Here is a 22,316-nt window from a genome sequence, read left to right as displayed (position 1 = left end):
GTGAGCTTTGGGGTCCTTGGCATCAATAATTTTTTTTTCTGAGTGAAATGAAACAAATCTGATTGGCTGTTTGTGGCTCCACCCCTTTTTCTGAATTTGAACCCCAGTGACCCTATGACCAACTGTACCAGGTTTGAGATTAACAGTGCAAGAATAATATTGCCCTTGAAAATCAACAGGCAAATTTTGATTAGCTTTTTTGGCTACACCCACTTTTCTGAATATTAATCCCAGTCACACAGTGACCAACTGTGCAAAGTTTAAGAACCCTGTCATTAACGGTGAAGAAGGGCTGCAGTTTACATTTTCCCAGAGAAATCTGTTTTTGACTCCACCCAGTTTTTGTGACCTTGACACACAGTCACTCAATGACCAAGTTTGTGAGCTTTGGGTTCCTGGCATCAAAATTGTGTGAATGGAAGCAGTTTATCCAGAAAATAAATCTGATTGGCTATTTGTGGCTCCAACCCTTTAGTGAATTTGAACCCCAGTCACGTAATGACATATAAATGATCATTTATATGTTTTCATTGAAATTAAACCTCATTGACTGTTTGTGGCTCCGCCCCCTTTCTGAATTTGAACCCCAGTCACCCAGTGACCAACTGTACCAGGTTTGAGGCGTCTGCTATTAACCGTGTAAGAATGGCAGCAATTTAAATATTCCACTTGAAAATCAACAGGTGAATTTTGATTGGCTGTCGTAGGCTCCACCCATTTTCCTGAATATTAATCCTAGTCACCCAGTGACCACATGTGCAAAGTTTGAGATCCCTGCCATTAACAGTGTAATGGCTGCAGTTTATATTTTCCCAGTGAAATTTGTCTTTGGCTCCGCCCACTTTTTATAACCTTGACACACAGTCACTCAATGATCAAGTTTGTGAGCTTTCAGGTTCCTGGCATCAAAAATGTGTGAATGGAAACAGTTTATCCACCAAGGAAATCTGATTGGCTGTTTGTGGCCCCGCCCCTTCTGTGAATTTGGACCCCAGTCACCCAATGACCGACTGTAGCAAGTTTGAAGCCTCTGCCATAAGTAGTGTAAGAATGGCAGTAGTTTAAATATTCCCTTTGAAAATCAGTAGGTGAATTTTGATTGGCTGTTGTAGGCTCCACCCACTTTCCTGAATCTTAATCCCAGTCACCCAGTGACCAAGTGTGGCAAGTTTGAGAGCCCTGCGATTAACAGTCTAAGAATGGCTGCAGTTTACATTTTCCCATTTAAAATGAATGGCTGAAATTTGATTGGCTGTTTTATGCTCAGCCCACTTTTCCTGGATTTGTAACCTCGGTCACCAACTGTGCCATGTGTGGGGACTCTGGCTTGATTACTGTGAGAATGGCAGCCTTTTACATTTTCTCCATTGACATGAATGGGGGAAATCTGATTTGCTGTTTTTAGCTCCGCCCAGGTATGCAGGGGGGCCGCGAGACCCCCAGAACATATCATCCCAGGTAGTAAGGGATCTGTGTACCAAGTTTCGTTCAAATCGGTCAAGCCGTTTTCGCGTGCACATACACACACGCACGCACGCACATACACACACACATACATCTGATTTTATATATATAGATTAATCTTTCACCACAATCTGTCTATCTAACAATATAATATTCTTCCTTTCTTTTCATCTCTAATGTCTCTCTCTTTCTATCTATCTTCTATCTATCTACCTGTCTATCCATCCATCCCTCCCTCCCTCCATCCATTTCTTGCTCCTTCCCTCCCTCCATCCATGCAGCCAGTTAGTCATTCAGCAGTTCAGGGCTCCTCCAGCCACACACACATGAGGGAGGTATTGGTGGAGCAGAGGTGACATCTTCCTCCATCCTATGATGTCATAGTACATGATCTCACCCTGGTTCCTCTTCCCTCTCTCCATCACCTGAACAATGGGATCTCCAGGCAGTGAGGAGCAATCCAGGGCTGTCCACACCCTGCTCCATTCCCCGCTATCTGGAGACCAATACTATGAACATGGCAAAGGCAGAAAGAGAGACACAGAGGGGGGGACCACAATGACATAAGTACGTCAAGAGATCAGGGCGTAGAGGTAAAGAAACTGCCCCCCTCTCCTCCATTCTATACAGGGAAAGTCGTGGTAATTGGGTACAGATTGTCGGTGTTTAAATATTCATGATGGGGGACTGGGAGGAGGAGGAGGGGGCTGACAAGGATGGGGAGGGCTTGGGATGAGGAGAGGCACAGAGCAGTCACTGAGCCAGAGAAGAAGTCTACAGTGAGAGAGAGGAGAGAGAGAAAGAGAGAGAGAGAGGGAGAGATAGAGAGAGAGACAGGGCGTGCATGTGTGTGATGTACAGAAGGATCCAGCTCTTCATTCTCAGCTAGCCCCCTGCTGCATGTGTGAGAGAGCGTGCCTGTGTGTGTGAGAGAGAGCGAGGGGGCGACAGAAGGCACGCAGAGGAAGAGAAGAACCAGAAAGGAAGGAAGGAGGAGAGTAGAAGAACCAATTCAACCATGCTGTGCTGTATGAGAAGGACTAAGCAGGTAAATTCTTACACAAACCCTTCCCCAAATCCCCACCCTGAGGTCCTCCAGAAATCCCTTCGGCAAGGGCAGGTTCCACCGTCTTCCACGGCTGACCCCACATCTGGGCGTTTTCATTGTGAATTTTACTAAAACTTTTCAAAAACTGGTGGGGCCGATCACTGTTGAAAACCAGTCTATGGGTCGCCCACCTCATTCCATGACTGTCTAAGATTTATTGAGGAGGGGGAGGAAAAAAAAACCCTAATTTGGATTCTGACCTAATCTGGGTTGAATCCATCTGGCCATGGCCACCTTGTCCCCCACCCCCCGTGTTGAGTGATCCTGGGTTTAGATTGGGGAAGGTGTCATAACTTCGGGCGATGGGTGTCCAATTTTTCCACCCCACCTCCAAGAATTTTTTGTTGAATGATTTCTGTATGGGAGCATCAGATGTTCCAATTGTGAGAAGGAGAAGAAGAAGCACGGCGGTGGAGGAGGATTAGTGGCATGTCTGGATGATGAGCAGGGAGGAGGATTAAACCTGTTGTTTTATTAAGGAGAACAATGACTTCAATGCTAAAGCAATTAAGCGTGGAGAATTAGAACAAGCGGGGAGAAAAAAAAAATAAAAAACGTTTTTTTTTCTTCCTTCCTTGTGAACGAAAAGAGTGCTGGCTGCCTTGGTGATGCTGAAACAGCTGGGGAGAGCCACTGTGTGCAGCACAGGACCCCGCCCCTGGTCCATGCCGAAGGGGACCTGTTAGCATCCTCAAAAAAAAAAACTGGGTGGCAGGTGGCGGCTAGAGTAGCACCTGGGTAAAGAATATATTACAATTCTAAAATTAACGTCATTGATATTGCATAATATACGCTTAAAGTTGCAAATTACAAAAAAAAAAATTAAATTCTCACATTTTGCAAATTGTAAGTTGCACAATATATGATTTGAAAAAAAAAAAAAGCAAAAATATGTTTTAGCGCCTGGTAGGAAGAACGCTTCCTTCATGGAAGCTGTGGGGTGGGCTTGTGTAACAAGTGTCTGCTGCACACACACCCTTAACGTTTCATTGACATTCACTGATTTTTTTTTTCCGATCTGTAAAGTCTACCAGAATGGAACGATATTACCCAAAAATGTTAAAGCGTTAAAATGGATATTAAAAAAATAATAATTCTGATGGGGTTGAGATCTGCAAGGTTGACAGGCGGGGAATATTAAGCAGTACAACGTTCGGAGAATATTGTTGCTGAGCTGGCCGATACTTTGTGAATTGTTCCCTCAGGCATTGCATGATGAAGAGACTGACATGCATTGATTGACACGTTAAAGGGTTTTTGCTTTTTCTCTCTCTCATTTTACGAGAGCTCGCTGGATTGGATTGGACGTGGACAATGGGGCTGATTGCACCTGTGCTCTGGCTGATTGCATTACAGCATGCATTGTCGTAATGGATTAAATCATTATTTTAATCCCCCTTGGGGGCTCAGGGCTCTGGAGACGTTCTCCTCTCGTGGCCGGGGAAGGGTTAAAGGTGTGGCTGGAAGCATCACTTGTAGAATGGTAGAGAGAGAGAGAGAGGAAAAAAAAGGCCGGCAGGGTGGGGTCTACCGGGGAGCAGAAAATGATGGAGGTGGGGTGGTGGTGGTGTTGGTGGGGGAAGGGGTGGGTGGGGGGTGTTGGATGGAGACCTCACTGGTATATGTGGAGCTTGGTCTGTGTTGGATTTTTCCTCCTGTTTTGTGAAATCTGAGTAAATATTTCAGCTGGAAACTATAATTATAGAGTGTAGACGTTACATGTGCTTATTATGTCTGTGTCACCGTGATGAGGCTGATCGGCAATCCAGCTGAGTCAAAAAGATGAGCTGCGGCTTCTGTGGTTGGATGCTAGTATGGCTACCTGTCTGCCTATCCACCTGTCTGTATCTATCCATCCATCCATGCCTCTCTGTGCCTCTTGCTTCTTAGCTCTCTCCCCCTCCCTTTTCCTTAAGTCTATACCCATCCATTTGCTCTCACCATCCAACCAATGATCCAACCATCCATCCCTCCCTTCGTTCCTTGCTGTTTCTCTTCCTCCTTGGCTGTCTGTCTCTCTCTTCCTCCCACTCATCTATCTCTTTCCCTCAGACTGTGTCCATCCATTGCTCTCACCATCCAACCATCCATCCAACCAACCATCCTCCTTTCGTTCCTCACTGTTTCTCTTCCTCCTTGGCTGTCTATCTCTCTATTCCTCCTACTCATCTAACTCTTTCCCTCAGTCTGTGTCCATCTATAGCTCTCACCATCCAACCATCCATCTATCCATCTATCCCTCCTTTCGTTCCTCACCATTTCTCTTCCTGTCTCTCTCTTCCTCCCACTCATCTATCTCTTTCCCTCAGTCTGTGTCCATCCATTGCTCTCACCATCCATCCCTCCTTCCATTCCTTGCCTCCTCGATTATTTTTCTCTCTGCCTCTTTTTTTCTCCCTCCCCTCTATCTGCTTTATTACTAAATATTTATGTCAGTCATTTATAGCTCTCACCAATCATCCATTCATCAATCGATCTATCCATCCATACACCCACCCATCCACCCAATGATCTATCCATCCACACACCCACAGACTCATCCATCCCTCCTTTTTTCTGTCTCTCACTCTTCTTCACTACTCTCTCTTACTTTCCTTCTCTCTCTCTCCTCCGCCCCTCCTCATCCTTACTTAACTTTATATTCTTTAACTTATAGTACACGTACATGCATTAACTTTGCTGCCAAGTTCTAGCTATCAGTATCTATTATAAGACCTACGCTTACAGTCACGGCAGCCTCTCGAGGGAAAAGACAACCCTCTGATTTATGGGTAGCCAGGCTGCTGCCATTGTTACTACACATGCCTTCATCGAGCCCAAATTCATTGATGAATTCCAAGCTACACATGGCAATTTATCTGTTGCCGATGCCCCACTTACCCTGAGCTGACAGACGTTTTTTTACCTTCTCCATCTGCTCTGTATAGTTCAGACTCTGAAGTGGAACCACTGAGGACAGACATAGGCAATGGCTGACTTTTTTCACAGGTGCAAGCTCCAAGGCTTTCATTCACATCCTTGCTTTAACCCTTGGCCATACGCTGACCAAGAACCATAGTGCTGCTAATGTCTGCTGTGTGCTTGTCCAGGCTAATGACTTATTGAGGAGTCTGAGAGCCTTAGAGCTTGCATTGTTAACAAGAAAAATCCTAAAACTGTTGAGCTTTTTGGGTTGTTACCCTGATGAGTTCCTTTTCAACCTTTTCTTTCATAGAGTGTGCAGAAAAGTCATAAAATGTGTATTTAACAAATGTTGGAGGAATGTCTATTTAACTTGATATCTTCTATAATACAATTGTAAAAATTGTGTAAAATGCTGTAAGTGTCTTTTCCATCTGAAGGACAGGAATGTATTTTGTTGGTATTTTGAATTCTGGGTCAAATCCTGTATCACTTAGACGAGGAATTAACGAGATGCCACACCTATTTCTACAGCCACAATGGGACTGAACGTCTATGCAGTGCTCAACCTATGCAATAGTCAGCCTTGAGTGTAGGACTTTATTGCTCCACCCGCCTTGTGTCCCTCAACCTATAACGTTGAAAAAGCCTATCTAGGCACAGTTCTTTCTACCCTCTATGCCATCTGCTGGTCACGTAGGCCAAAGAAAAAAAAAAAGCAGGAAATTATGCCCTTATTATCTCACACCAACCATACAGAATGGTGAGTCTACATTCAAGGCAATTTGAGAAAAAGACTTTGGAGAACAGCTATAGATATGTCCTAGTCCTGTACCTGTTGGCCTTCAAGATAATAAACCAAACAGTCGTTGAGAGAGAAGACCGGATTACGTGACAGTACAGCTGGAGAAATTGGAATTGCATCTGTTCAAAGGAGAAGTAACGAGGAAGAATATGACATTTCATGCTGGGATGGAAGACGTGTTCTCAGCTGTGATATGAAACAAGTGCAAGTGGATTTGCATGTTTGACAGTCTTCATGGCACTAAAGTGAAAGTCTTGGTGGACTGGAGGCACCAGCTGATGAGTGGATGAATAGAATTGCCGCAGGGATGAGAGAGAGAGAGAAAAAAAACTTCTGTTAAAAAATTCTGGCAAGGAGGAGACTGCCAGACAGGAAGGGGGGATAGATGAGCGTGTAGCAGGAGTGACTCCAGGATGTGGAACATCTCAGCTCATTTGGGATTCCGAGAGGACTTCATTACAATCTTTGTCCTCCAGCTGCCTTCTCAATCAGTGGCAGGAATGTACAGCTAGATCGTTTCTGGAGAGAAAGATCAAAGGCTTCGAGGAATGTCAAGACTCGTATGAAGTTGTTCTAGCGGTTATAACATTGTCGTCGTTAAAGTGAGAAGTTTAATTTTTTGTGTGAGTCGTGTGAAATGGTGACAATTTTTTTTTTCTGTGATTTATTCCTTCGTCCTGTTCTTGATTCAGTGGATGGCGAGCCAAGCAGATCAGATGGCGGGACTGTAGGAATCTGTAGGCTTTTTTTTGGGCTGTGGAATGTGGAATTTGGTAGAATTGGATTGCAACATGCCAAGTTTTGGTTTTCCTTTACTACGTTCCCCCATCAAAAGATCATGAGGAGATTAATAAGCCACTCTTCAGGCCAGGGCTGGATATATTAAAAAAAAATGGACCACAGCGACAGCTTTTCGAGCATTACCGAAGTAGCAATTGGAGCACGTGTCCGCAATGAGGACAACGAGTTTGTGGAGGTTCTCATCTATCTGGGTCATTTTATTACCAAAAAAGAAATAAGGAAGCTTCAACTGGACACCATTTTTATTTCTCTAGAACACGTTTCATCACTCTGCACAGGTAACTTCTTCAGACTTCAGAAAAATTCTCAATAAAAGTGATAAAATGTCTCCTAAACGAACAACAAAGACAAGGTTTAAATCCTGGCAAAGACTCCAGCTTCACATGTTCTGCAACACCTTCTAGTCTAGACAGTTTAAACAGAATGGCTTTTTTTCATAGACAACGGACAACTTTTTGTTTTCTCTACATCAGGAGATAACATTGTTATGGTTATGGGCCTTACGTCAAAGCTCAACAGACATTGGATCTCTCATAGAAACCTTTCAGAATCAGAATCTTTTTGTGCTACATAAAGAGAGTAGAGAAGATGGAAACCGGAAACTCCACGAAAGTACAGAAGGAACATACAATACATATTCATTTTGACCTGGAGGGCATGATCTCTGGACTCTAAGGTCACCAGACAGGTCCTAGGAAAGAAGCCACCACCATAACAGCTTCTCAGAGCTTTACAGGCGATTGCAGGATCAGGACAGGACTTAGAAGAAATATATTTATGGAAAATATATACAGTTTAGTGGTGAAACAAGCAATTAGCTTTTATAACGTAACTTCGCTGTTTTCATTTATATGCTAAGTGGATCGCTAGAGGGATAAAACATTTTTTTTTCTTCCCGAAAAAGGATTACTCAGCATTTTTCCAAGTCAGCAGTGGTAGTCTGAATATATATATAAAAAATGCAATATAACACCTATGCTGGATTTAAAGAGAACCTTTCAGGCACTGACAATCAGAATTCCTAATCCTAAAGGAAAAGTGAAATTACCAAGGAAAAGTCCACCTATACGGTTCACCACAAATGGGCTGCTAGAAATCAAAGGGAAGTCCCTTTCTGGGTTCTGATGTTTCCGTAATCCAACGAGTGCAGCACCCAGCTATCCTCTATCAGGCTGGCTGGATGAGCAGGAATCGGAGTCTGCGGAGAGTGGAACAAGTCTACTCTGGCAGGTAGAAGATATCCTGCTCTTCATCAACTTCCCCTTCCTTCCTGATTAAACCTCAGTTTTCACTAAATCCTTCGATGGAATATTCTGGGCCTATGGCATCTCCAGGAGAGCAGTAGCACGTCATAGATTTACAGTGTCTCCTAGGTTCTAAGAGATCCCAATAGGCTGTCCCAACTTCCCAGTGTCTCCAGTAGTGTAATAGTGTCATGGTATTGTCCACTGTAATCTATGCCAGTTTTGTATCATCAGAAATATATCCCAGGTGTCTACTGCCCCCCCCAGTGTGCCATACCTTCCCGGGACCCCTAGTATTGTGCCCCAGCTTTCAATCCCCCAATAACATGTTCCAGCTTCTCAGTTCCCCCTACAGTGTGCCATACCTTCCCAGGACCCCCAGTATTGTGCTCCAGCTTTCCAATGCCCCAATAACATGTCCCAGCTTCTCAGTTCCCTCTACAAGGTGCCATACCTTCCCGAGACCCCCAGTGTTGTGTCCCAGCTTTCCAATGCCCCAATAACATGTCCCAGCTTCTCAGTTCCCTCTACAATGTGCCATACCTTCCCGAGACCCCCAGTGTTGTGTCCCAGCTTTCCAATGCCCCAATAACATGTCCCAGCTTCTCAGTTCCCTGTACAAGGTGCCATACCTTCCCGAGACCCCCAGTGTTGTGTCCCAGCTTTCCAATGCCCCAATAACATGTCCCAGCTTCTCAGTTCTCTCTACAAGGTGCCATACCTTTCCGAGACCCCCAATGTTGTGTCCCATCTTTCCAATGCCCGAATAACATGTCCCAGCTTCTCAGTTCCCTCTACAAGGTGCCATACCTTCCCAGGACCCCTAATGTTGTGTCCCAGCTTTCCAATGCCCCAATAACATGTCCCAGCTTCTCAATTCCCCTACAAGGTGCCATACCTTCCCAGGACCCCCAGTGTTGTGTCCCAGCTTTCCAATGCCCCAATAACATGTCCCAGCTTCTCAGTTCCCTCTACAGGGTGCCATACCTTCCTGAGACCCCCAGTGTTGTGTCCCAACTTTCCAATGCCCCAATAACATGTCCCAGCTTCTCAGTTCCCTCTACAAGGTGCCATACCTTCCCGAGAACCCCAGTGTTGTGTCCCAGCTTTCCAATGCCCCAATAACATGTCCCAGCTTCTCAGTTCCCTCTACAAGGTGCCATACCTTTCCGAGACCCCAGTGTTGTGTCCCAGCTTTCCAATGCCCCAATAACATGTCCCAGCTTCTCAGTTCCCCTACAGGGTGCCATACCTTCCCAGGACCCCCAGTGTTGTGTCCCAGCTTTCCAATGCCCCAATAACATGTCTCAGCTTGTCAGTTCCCTCTACAGGGTGCCATACCTTCCCGGGACCCCAAGTGTTGTGTCCCAGCTTTCCAATGCCCCAATAACATGTCCCAGCTTCTCAGTTCCCTCTACAAGGTGCCATACCTTCCCAAGACCCCCAGTGTTGTGTCCAAGCTTTCCAATGCCCCAATAACATGTCCCAGCTTCTCAGTTCCCTCTACAAGGTGCCATACCTTCCCGAGACCCCCAGTATTGTGTCCCAGCTTTCCAATGCCCCAATAACATGTCCCAGCTTGTCAGTTCCCTCTACAAGGTGCCATACCTTCCCGGGACCCCCAGGGTCATCAAACCAGTGTAGACATTATAATCTGCACACCCGTAACAAGTGTAGCCACACAAACACCTGATCTGAAAGATGGATCCATTTATCGGAAGGAGTGAAGTAGTAGTTAGGGCCCTTTACAGCTCTGCCCCCTATGGTCACAGGGGCTTCCCCCCTGTAGTCACGCCCCTGGTCCCACCTTCTTAGTGTTCCTGCTTCCCAGTGCTGCAATACTGTGTACTGTACTCCATACTGTGCACAGTGCCCCCATAGTGTGTACTGGGCCCCCATGGTGTGCACCATTCCCCCATAGTGAGGTCTTGCTTCCAAGTGCCATGATACTGTGTACTGTGCCCCCATATTGTGCACTGTGCCTCCATAGTGTGGCCCTGCTTCCCAGTGCCTCCATATTGTGTACTGTGCCCCCATACTCTGCACAGTGCCTCCATATTGTGTACTGTTACCCCATACTCTACACAGTGCCTCCATATTGTGTACTGTGCCCCCATACTCTGCACAGTGCCTCCATAGTGTGTACTGTGTCCCCATACTCTGCACAGTGCCTCCATATTGTGTACTGTGCCCCCATACTCTGCACAGTGCCTCCATATTGTGTACTGTTACCCTATACTCTACACAGTGCCTCCATATTGTGTACTGTGCCCCCATACTCTGCACAGTGCCTCCATATTGTGTACTGTGCCCCCATACTCTGCACAGTGCCTCCATAATGTGCACTGTGCCCCCATACTCTGCACAGTGCCTCCATAGTGTGTACTTTTACCCCATACTCTACACAGTGCCTCCATATTGTGTACTGTGCCCCCATAATCTGCATAGTGCCTCCATAGTGTGTACTGTGGCCCCATACTGTGCACAGTGCCTCCATAGTGTGTACTGTGCCCCCATACTCTGCACAGTGCCTCCATAGTGTGTACTGTGCCCCCATACTCTGCACAGTGCCCCCATAGTGTGTACTTGGCCCCCCACACTCCATTGGTTGTAACTAATCTCTGTTGATGGGCACAATCAATTATGAACGATTATCGTCTGATTGGATTTTCATCAAACCAAAACTAGAATTTTCTTGTTGGTAATGATAGATAGGAAGCAAAGATTGGTTCGTTGATGGCGTAGTGAACGATTTTTCTTCTAATTAGAATTATCTGATTGCTCTAACTATTTTTCGCTAGAAATTGGATTGTAAGTGGCCACCTTAACATATACCTATCGTTTCTCAGTAAGTAAGCTGGTAGGCGCAGCACATATCTGTCATGTATTTTACAAAGTCTTGCTGTAAATGAATAAGCTATTAGCAGTGTCTGGGGGGGTCCTCCCCCCTCCTCTCCTCCTCCGGTAATTGGCACATTGCAGAACTTCCAGGCTACAATGACAGCTTGTATGTGGTGAATGGAGCGGACCCCGGATGCAGGGAAGGAGGGAGGGTCCGCTCTGTGAGGATGCTGATGAGTGCATCTAACACCTGTTCTGTCAATTATTCGAGAACCTGCAAATCTCTGCATCAGGGATAAGTCTGTAACCTTGCTGCTGCCGAGGCGGCTGCTAATTGGCGGATTTAATTGCCACAGTTTTACAGGAAACGTCAGTGGAGTCAGATGCGTGCTTGGAGTGATCTTGAAGTGTAAAAAAAGGGGAATTTGGCCTGCCATTGAGGAGGCATGATAAACTACTTTACTAGCTTGTCTGCATGATTACTTCTTTAAAGGGATGCAAGCACCTTTTTTTCTGCAGTTTGTCCTGGTTACTAATAGCTGTAGGAGCTGCCATTTTCTTCTTCCCCCTTCCATTCCCTCTGCCCTCGTTTATCCAGGGGGAAGGTAATCAAGTGTGACTTCTCTAAACTGTTTGCTCATTGCTAATGCTAATTACAGCAGTGTACACAGAGGCGCTAGGCTGAGACATAGACACTTGTTGCTGTATGCTCCATCCCCTTTTGCCTGATGAAGCGGGGTAACACTTGCGAAACGCGTTGCCTTGACACTTTGGAGTGTATATATAAATAAACATACAACATCAACCTGTTTTTGTGTCTGCTTGGAGGAGGAAAGTCCACCCCTGCCTCCCCCGTTTTTTTTTTAAGTTTTAGCTACTTTTATCCTTTTGGCGCCTCTGTTCATTTCCACATTTGGTTTGAGTCCAACCATGGCGGAAGGGTGTTAACCCGTTGTTTCCAGACCTACAGAGAGCGACTTCTTAATCCTGAGTGGGGACAGGTCTAATCTCCCCACCTGCATCTACAGTGGTTGCCTTAGTGGTAACCCATGTTTGTGAGTATAATGTTACATACTTGCCTCTCATCACCCACATCCATCCAGTACATACTGCACTATATTGGGCTCTCTGTGTTCTCGTCACTTTAAAACTGATCTTTAGTGAAGGTTTCGGTGCCACTGCCAGAGGCGCCATAGAAGTTTGGATGCCACCATAGGCGCCCACAGTAATATCCACTTCTGTGGGAAGTTTGGTCCTGAATGATAAAATTGCACCCAATATTTCATTTTTGTCTGTGTGTGTGTGTGTGTGTGTGTGTGGGGGGGGGGAAGGTGGTCATGGGTGGAGCCAAATTTACATGGACTTAACAGCGGTCTAAATGTTGGATGAAGCCCCCTTTCCATTAATAAATAAATGCAGCATCTCACATAAATAGACAGTGTCACTTAAACATGACTAGGCAGAGTTACTTGGCTTCTGTGCTTGCTGGTCTGGCTTTCTGCTGGGCAGGCTGGCCTGCTTCTAGTGGACCCCCTCCCAATGCTCCCACGAGCCTCCTATTGAGGCACTACAACTCCCAGCACGACACCATAAAAGAACAACAGCTCTCTGCATGCCCCATAAAGGCACCACAGCTCCCAGCATGTCCCCCCAATCATGCACCACAGCACCCAGCATACCTCCAATTGATGCACAACAGTTTCCAGCATGCCTGCCATTGAGGCACCACAGCTGACTCTGCCTGGGGGACATCCTGGGCACCCCAGAATAGATGCCACTGATCTTTGGGGCTAGCCACGCCCCTGCTGAGGAGGTGGTCTTTCAACCGAATCTGTACCATGCTAATTGAAATCTATGCCTTGCTTGAAACTTGTTATCCCTGCCAGGATGTAGATTATAATTGGTGCACCGCACAGACCCGCCCCTACCGCCGACTGCGCTGCTCTCCCTCTGCTGCAGCCTATTTTCCCTGCCGTCTCCTGACCCTGTGATCACTATGAGCCATAGGCTCACAGCAAGTAAGCAAAGTATGCAGCTAGTGTCAGGTAGGAGGAAAGAGGCACTGATACAGCAATCTGAGGATCACTTTTAGGATGTATTGAAAGCAAAGTGTAATATCAGCAGCCTTTTGGATTGCAGTCTGGCTACATCATGGAAAACAATACTGCCCGGTTACTGTGACCGGGGGCCTATACTGCATAGTGTGACGCTTTTACACACTTGTCACATGTGAGTGGTGTGCCTGTAACTGAGCTCATATCACCTCCTATTGCCTCTGTGCTGCTGAGACTTATGAATGATTGTGACTCGTGTGACAGAAGCCATCCATCAGTGGCGGGAGATAAATCCATTACCTGCAGTCCGGGGAGGCTGGTGGCAGAATTCCCCCCCGGGGGTGAATCCGGCTGCACTGCAGAGTTTGCAGGAAGCGGAGGGAGTCGGGGGACGGCTCTTGCGCTGCGTAAAATAAACAGAAGCTCGGAACTTGCGCTTTGATGCTTCTTCCCCCGGCGATCGCGCAGGACGGGCAAGTCAGCAGAATAATCTGGAACACTTTCTGTGTTTGACACACCAGAATCTGTTACTGAGCTGCTGCCAAGTGTGGGGCATGGCTGAGAGTGTCTCAGTGCCAGCTTCTGCCAGGGCCACCTGTACTGATACTGGACCGCCACACATGTGCATGGGGCACTCTGCTCAAGGCCAGATTTACACTGTTCCTGCCCTAGGCCAACTTTCTTGTGGACCCATTTCCATGTGCAACCCCCTCTTCCAAGTGCAGCTCCATGTACAGCAGCCCCCTCCCCCTGATTCCATATGCAGCCTTCTTTTCCATATATAACATCCATGTACAGTAGCCTCCCTTCTATTGCATGTTGTGCAGCCCCCTCTTCCATGTGTAACATCATTACACAGCAGCCGCCTCCCATTCCATGTGCAGCCCCCTCTTCCATGCGTATTATCCATGTACAGCAGCCCCTCCCATTCCATGTGCAGCCCCCTCTTCCATGTGTATCATCCATGTACAGCAGCCCCTTCCATTCCATGTGCAGCCTCCTCTTCCATGTGTATCATCCATGTGCAGCAGCCCCTCCCATTCCATGTGCAGCCTCCTCTTCCATGTGTATCATCCATGTACAACAGCCCCTCCCATTCCATGTGCAGCTTCCTCTTCCATGTGCATCATCCATGTACAGCAGCCCCTCCCATTCCATGTGCAGCCCCTCTTCTATGGGTAACATCTATGTACAGCAGCCCTCCTCCCATTCCATGTGCAGCCTCCTCTTCCATTTGTAAAATCTATCTACAGCAGAAGCCCTTCCATTTAAGCCACAGCTTATTTCATATGTAACACCCAGCACCCCTTTTCTTCCATGTGTAACATCCATGTACAGCAGCCCCCTCCTATTCCATGTGCAGCCCCCTCTTCCATGTCTATCATCCATGTAAAGCAGTCCAGCTCCCATTCCATCTGCAGCCCCTCTTCCAATATAATAACATCCATGTACGGCTCCCCCCCCTTCCAATGTGATTAGACCAGTTGTGCATTTGATTGGCCCAACCTGATTGGTCCAATCATGCAATTCTATTGGTCCAATCTGATTAACCCAATAATGTAATTTAACTGGTCCAATCTGATTGGTCCAATTGTGCAATAAGGGATGGCACATGTGAGGTCCAGAAAGATGGCAGGTGCCACCAGCTGGTTTAAAATAATGTTCTCTTAAATGCATATACATACACGACCGGTTCTGTAGCTGTAAATGGGGGGAGGGGCTCTCTGTGCGATTATCTGCTGCGTATGTGCGAAACCGCCTGACGCACCCCCTCCCAGCCACACACGGCTCCGTCTGTGACCCTTTCATTTCCGGCTGAGTCTCGGCATCTCCCAGGCTCTGTCAGGAAAGATAAAGGCAGCACTCTTCTCAAAGGCAGGCTCATGACCCCGTAATCTGATTTAGTAGAGAGAGGAAGAAAAAAAATGAAAAATAGAGAACATTATTGCAACTTCCTGGGCTGAAAGCAAATGAGAGGCTGATGTTGCCTTTGTCCTCAGAGCTGGAAAATTGTGCCCAGGAGAGAGAGTCCGGCAAAGGATGTGCAGCCACTGTCTGCAGCTGCAATTACCCAGAACCCCCTCCTTCCCTGCCCAGTCCCAGGTGAGCCAGCACAATACCGCCATTGATTTCCTCACTTTATCTGCTGATGGCAGCTGCCTGAGACGCACAGCTGGGCCAGGGCCGGAGCGGCGGATTAAAGGACCTTTAAACGCAGTTAGTGTTCTGCTCCAGCCTCCAGGCAAGGAGCTGCAGACACAGAGAAGATACAAGAGTAGGAGAAACATCTGATCTGCCAGAAGATGCCTCATGCTGGCCACATACTTCCAGAGGCCGATTTATACCTTTTTGCACCGCTAGGCCAACAGTCTTGCCCAAACCCCAGTCCTACAGGGACTCCTAAGGATGAGCAAAATTTCACTTTCACCACTGGCCCCCAACCTTCTCCAGTGCTATAAATGCAAATCACAGAATCCCGAGCAAATTTTTGATGGGACCCTCACCCTCGTTCAGTAATCGCACCGTGGTAAGTGATCCCTGAGGTCATACAGCGATTGGAAACATCATAATCCACGTTCGTAATTTTGCTCAAAATGCAAAATTTATGAATGGATTACATCAGGGGTCTCAAACTCGCGGCCGGCGGGCCATTTGCGGCCCTCGGTACAATATTTTGTGGCCCGCGCCGGCAAAAGCAAAAGAGACACGAAAGCGAACTATTTTACCTTATAGTTCGCTTCAGTGCTCCCAAGTAATCCGCCGCATCCCCGCCGCTAAACGATGGCTGCAGAGCCCCCAAATCCCCCGGGCAAACATCCACGACTGCGCTGAGGGGCAGAGCTTCCAGCTGTAGCTCTGCCCCTCCTGACGTCAATTGCCGCACGGATCGTCGAATCTCCCCGCCCCTCTCTGTGAAGGAAGAGTGAGAGTGGCGGGCAGAGGCGGCGATCTGCAGCGATTGACGTCAGGAGGGGCAGAGCTGAAGCTGAAAGCTCTGCCCCTTCCAGGAAATGCTGGTGGATTGCCCCCCGAGTGATTTGGGGGCTCTGCAGGCCTCGTTTTGCGGCGGGGATGCGGCGGATTACTTGTAATGGGAGCACTGAAGTGAACTATAAGGTAGGACACTTCATGTTCAGAAGAAATAATTAAAACTGTTAATAATGACATTTGAGGACTTTTTTGTGAAATCCCTTATGCGGCCCAGCTTCATCCTGACTTTGCCTCCTGCGGCCCCCAGGTAAATTGAGTTTGAGACCCCTGGATTACATGAAATCAATCCAATTTCAAAATCGGAATTAGTTGCAACTGTAATTGCAAAATTTTACACAAAATGACGCTGAAGCAAAATTAGCTGAAGACAATCATTAGTACCCCCTTCCTCCCCCAACATGTTTGGCCAACATATCTCCCCTCTGTTACCATAGCAACTGTGGCTAGCATGCCTGCACCCCCCACCCCCAACCTCATAATTAAATGGGACCTGCACTCTTGCACAGGACAGAAGGAAAACAGAGATAAATGCACCCTGAATGTATTTAGAGGGTTTAGCCCAGACATGGGCAAACTTGGCCCTCCAGCTGTTAAGGAACTACAAGTCCCACAATGCATTGCAGGAGTCTGACAGCCACAGTCATGACTCAAAGGCAAATGCATTATGGGACTTGTAGTTCCTTAACAGCCAAGTTTGCCCATGCCTGGTTTAGCCTGTCTAATTCCTTCTCATCTGTGACTAATCACCACTGTAATTTGATCACTTAGCTGTGTCAGCTGGCTGCCTCGGCGGAGCAGCTAATTTGCAAACACACGATGCTTCATGAAAGCAGGAAGTAGACACACTGCAGATTTATTGCAGGATTTGTATCAGCTGTAACAAAGAAATGTTTTTCTTTAGAGGTTATTATGCTGTTGTGTATGTTTTAGAGCAGAGAGGAAGTTCTGAGTTCAGGTTTGTTTTCAGGGTAGGAACGCACTAAGCAGAAACGCTAGCGTTGCGGAAAACGCAAAGGAAAATGCACATAATGCAAGTCAATGGACCGCATGGAAAAACGCATATGTTTGCGTTCTGCACTGTGCATTTTTTTTAAACGCAGGACTTGCTGCATATTTTTCCAAAATGCATCTAAAACGCACAAAATGAATGTCAATGGTGACACAGAGGTATTGCGTTTTAGTGCGTTTTTAGTGTGTCTTTATTTTTTTTTAAATAAGTGTGATGATGTAATTCCTCTCCCTGTTGACTTCAAAGTGATTAGCATAAAACGAATATCAAAAAAGGCATACAAAACACATATGTGAGAACTGCAAACACATTAAAACGCACGCAAAACGCAAGAAAAACGCATGTGAGGATGGAAAACACAAAATGCAAACGCACTGAAAACGCACAACCGCGTATGCAGCAAAACGCTAACTTTCACGCACTGACTAGTGTGTTCCTACCCTCAAAGTGTCAGAATTTAAAGGGACACTGTAGGGGGGGTCAGGGAAAATGAGTTGAAGTTACCCGGGGCTTCTAATGGTCCCCAGCAGACATCCTGTGCCCGCGCAGCCACTCCCCGATGCTCCGGCCCCGCCTCCGGTTCACTTCTGGAATTTCTGACTTTGAAGTCTGAAAACCACTGCACCTGCGTTGCCATGTCCTCGATCCCGCTGATGTCACCAGGAGCATACTGCACAGGCCCAGTATGGTCTGTGTTTGCGCAGTACGCTCCTGGTGACATCAGCGGGATCGAGGACACGGCAACGCAGGCGCAGTGGTTTTCTGACTTCAAAGTCTGAAATTCCAGAAGTGAACCAGAGGCGGGCCGGAGCATTGGTGAGTGGCGGCGCGGGCACAGGATGTCTGCGGGGGACCATTAGAAGCCCCGGGTAAGTTCAACTTATTTTCCCCCGACCCCCCTACAGTGTCCCTTTAAAGAGAACCCGAGGTGTGTTTAAAGAATGTCATCTGCATACAGAGGCTGGATCTGCCTATACAGCCCAGCCTCTGTTGCTATCCCAAACCCCACTAAGGTCCCCCTGCACTCTGCAATCCCTCATAAATCACAGCCATGCTGTGAGGCTGTGTTTACATCTGTAGTGTCAGTCTCAGCTGCTCCCCCGCCTCCTGCATAGCTCCGGTCCCTGCCCCTGTCCCTTCCCTCCAATCAGCAGGGAGGGAAGGGATGCAGGTGGGGACTGGAGTTCTGCAGGAGGCGGGGAGAGCAGCAGACTGACACTATAGAGATAAACACAGCCAGCTCTGACAAGCTGTTTGTCAGCAGCGTGGCTGTGATTTATGAGGGATTGCAGCGTGCAGGGGGACCTTAGGAGGGTTGAGGATAGCAACAAAGGCTGGGCTGTATAGGCAGATCCAGCCTCTGTATGCAGAGAATATTCTTCAAACCCACCTCGGGTTCTCTTTAAATTACTCTCTTTTCTACAAACCTAATAGAGGCAGACAACGTTCCCATTGCATCATGGGTAGCTGAGTTTCTTCCCCTTGCCTCAGTCTTGCTTAGCTGTGGTACACTAAAGAAGAGGCGTGGCCAAATACAAGAACCGACCTTCAAATCACTAACCGTGTGTGTGTGGTGGTTACAATCATAGCGAAAAAAGGTGTGCAGGTTGGCACTGCAGCAGGTGTACAATCTTGAGTGGGGAGCTGGCAGGACCACTATGCTTCAAACAGCATGGTTGCAATTGCGTGCTCTGGTATAGGAAATAGTAACGCTGTACAACAAGAGGAGAGAGAGGAGAGGAGACTGGCACTGCAATCGACTTATTTATTCCATGCTGTAAAAGGTGCATACAAAGAGCCTCCGTTGCTAGAGCTAGAGCCTCCGTTGAAGCGCACGTCTGCGCGAAACGGCCGTCAGGCCCACAGTGCCCAGCACCCACCGTCACCCACATTGCTTCATCCACCTGGTATGTTTACTATTTTGCACTGAGTATGTGACTCTTTGTATGCACCTTTTACAGCATGGAATAAATAAGTCGATTGCAGTGCCGGTCTCCTCTCCTCTTGTTGTACGTGGTTACAATCATTACAACGCGTTAAACAACTCTGTATTCTGAAATGTATCCTTGACGACTGACATATGTTTCGTAGTTTTCCACACACGCATACATTGTTCTGCAAAGTTCTGTGAAAGTCGCCTGACTCTTTTCCCGATCGTTTAGCGTTCCAATTGGCGCGGGCGTGGATCCGGTAGTAGGTGGTTGGAAATCTACATCCTGCTGTCTTCCGTTATTTGGCTAACCTCTAGCTGAACACGAGATGAGTTTTGGCGCGCGCCTGACCTGTGGCGGTACTGCCAAGTCATCTGCGGAGCGATGGAAACGCCGGAGGTGAGAGAAGATGATTGCAGGCGGAGGAGAGTCAGATTACCGAGCGGGGTATTGAAACAAGAAACCCGTGGACCCATTCCAAAGAAAGAACATTCCGAGATCCCAGCAAATCTCATGAACGGACGTGTTCGCCTGCCGATGTGGAAGCGGGATTTCTGTAGACGTACGTGTGTCCGCCATACCTGCTGGAATGCTTGCCGTATATCAGGGGTGAAAGAACGGCGCATGATATCATTTCGCTTCCCCTGATTGTGACCAAATCAAAAGACTTGCCCTTTTTTCCTTTAGCAAAAGCAGAGTCCAGTTTAAAGGGACTCCGAGCAGTGCAGAAACTATGGAAAGATGCATATCATGTTAAAGCTCTCTTTCTCTTCTTTCCAATGGTATATAAACCGCCGCCCTATGCCTTTTAGTTTTCGCTATTTTCGCGATTGAAATTGCCGCGGACGCGATTTCAATCACGAAAATAGAGAAAACTAAAAGGCGTAGGGCGACGATTTAGGTGTCGCCAGAAAGAGGAGAAAGAGAGCTTTAAAATGATATCCATCTTTCCATAATTACATTGTATTACACAGGACGACTTTTTCTGCTGAATGGAGCTGCTGACACTGGGGAGAGTGTCGTCCTGTGTAATACAATATAACTATGGAAAGATGGATATCATTTTAAAGCTCTCTTGCTCCTCTTTCTGGCGACGCCTAAATCGTCGCCCTACGCCTTTTAGTTTTCTCTATTTTCGCGATTGAAATTTCAATTGCGGCAATTTCAATCGCGAAAATAGCGAAAACTAAAAGGTGTAGGGCAACGGTTTATATATCATTGGAAAGAGGAGAAAGAGAGCTTTAAAATGATATGCATCTTTCCATAGTTTCTGCACTGCTCGGAGTCCCTTTAAAGGGCATTTGAAGTGAGACAGATATGGATATGGATGCTGCCATATTTATTTCCTGATAAAGTGGACCTGAACTCTTGCACAGGACACAAGGAAAACAGAAATGCACCTTGCATGTTTTTAGAGAGAAGAGTCTGTCCGATTCCCCCTCATTTTCAATTAATCACAAGTGTAATTTGATCTCTCAGCTGTGTCAGCACAGAAATTCAACAGGCCTCAGCAGACTCAGCTAATATGTAAACACTGGTTGTCAACTCTTTATCTGCTTCCATGAAATCCAGAAGTAGACACATTGCAGATTTATTGCAGGAGTTCGGTGGGCTGTAACAAGGAAATGTTTTTCTTTAAAGAGACTCTGTAACAAAAGAAAAAAGTTCCCCTGGGAAGTACTTACCTTGGGAAGAGGAAGCCTCTGGATCCGATTGAGGCTTCCCCGTCCTACGGTGGTCTCGCTGGGCCCCTCCGAAGGCAAAGCCAACAATTTGTCAGGCTGTGGCGCAGGCGTAGTAGCGCCTGCAATATTTACCTTCCCTGGCTCCAGTGCAGGCACAGTAGCGGCTCCCCGATGGACTAAGGTGGAAATAGCCGATCCCAATCGGTTCCGCTCTACTGCGCAGGCAACTTGTGCCTGCACAGTAGAGCGGACCCGACTGGGATAGACTATTTCTGCCTGATCCCGATTCCGAGCCGAGAGCCGCTACTGCACCTGCGCTGGAGCCGGGACAGTAAATATTTACATCGCTGCTATTTGGAGTGGCCCAGCAAGACCACCGTGGGAATGATTCCAGTTGCCTGACAGTCCTACTGATCTCTTCGGCTGCAGTAGTGTCTAAATCACACACCTGAAACAAGCATGCAGCTAATCTTGTTTGCTTTCTCTTAGAAACACCTGATCTGCATATGCTTGTTGTATGGCTCAGGGCCTGTTCTCACTTGGAAGTGCAAATTGCTAGCGCTTAGCGCTAGTGTTTTGCGATGGTGATTTTACCGAGATCAATGCAGTAAAATCTCTGTACACTCTCGTGATTTTTGAGCAATCGCGATTGCTCTAGAATCCCGGTAAATGGGCATATGTAGCGTATTTTGCGATTGCCGAGGCAATCGCGGCAATGTGATCCCTGCCATATAGTTAGTATTGCGCTATCACTTTAAAAAGCGGTATTGCTCACTGGCGATTCGGCAGTTAGAAGGAATCGCCCTCTAATCACCCCATGAGAATGGGCCCTCAAAGTAAAGGCTAAGCAGAGGATGAACAGGACAGCCAGGCAGGCAACTGGCATTGCTTAAAATTAAAAAATGTTAGGCCCTATTTACACTTGAGTTTAGTCGCGTTGTTTCGTATTGCATTCCATTTGCCAAAAATGGGACGCAGCACAACTCATCGCAATGCATTAAAGCGGACCCAAACCAAACATTTTTTTTAATTCATAATATTTAGTTGCACCACTCTGACACATACAAAGATAAATAAACACTCCTTCAAGTCTATGAGCATTTCAGTGCATGCTTTTCACCCTTCTCTTTTCATAACTAGGATTATACAGGAGGCAGCCATTACTTCTGAGCTTAGTAGGGGGTTTTAGATTATGGGTGTGTTTGTCATCAGCTACCCTCCCTCACAGGGGCGTCGTCTATGTGAAATCTCACACAAGCTGAGATCACCTCCCCTGTGACATCATCAGTAGCAGCCTGTGTTTTTGTTTTTTATCTCCTCCACCAGTCTGCCGGATTCTGTCCCGGCAATATGAAAGGAAGGCAGGGGTTCCTCTAATAAATGTAAAATATTGTATATTTGTCATCATGCAGCTGAAAAAGGCTGCTATTTATTATTATAATTTAGAAAATAGATTTTATTTCTGAAATCTTGTATTTTTAA

The 22,316-nt window shown here is 46.9% G+C and overlaps 1 protein-coding gene across 1 annotated transcript in view; it reads left to right on the top strand.

Annotated features, from left to right (window-relative positions):
- Positions 1 to 2,208: 2,208 nt before the first annotated feature.
- GAP43 (growth associated protein 43) overlaps positions 2,209 to 22,316 on the top strand; it is a 105,916-nt gene continuing 85,808 nt past the window's right edge. The window contains exon 1 of the mRNA XM_068266239.1: positions 2,209 to 2,512. Coding sequence (XP_068122340.1) covers positions 2,483 to 2,512 — 30 coding nt within the window. The 5' untranslated portion in view covers positions 2,209 to 2,482. The remainder of the gene's footprint in view (positions 2,513 to 22,316) is intronic.

This window comes from Hyperolius riggenbachi, chromosome 2, assembly GCF_040937935.1.
Source record: "Hyperolius riggenbachi isolate aHypRig1 chromosome 2, aHypRig1.pri, whole genome shotgun sequence".
Lineage (NCBI taxonomy): Eukaryota > Metazoa > Chordata > Amphibia > Anura > Hyperoliidae > Hyperolius > Hyperolius riggenbachi.
This window is presented reverse-complemented; position numbering and strand designations above follow the sequence as displayed.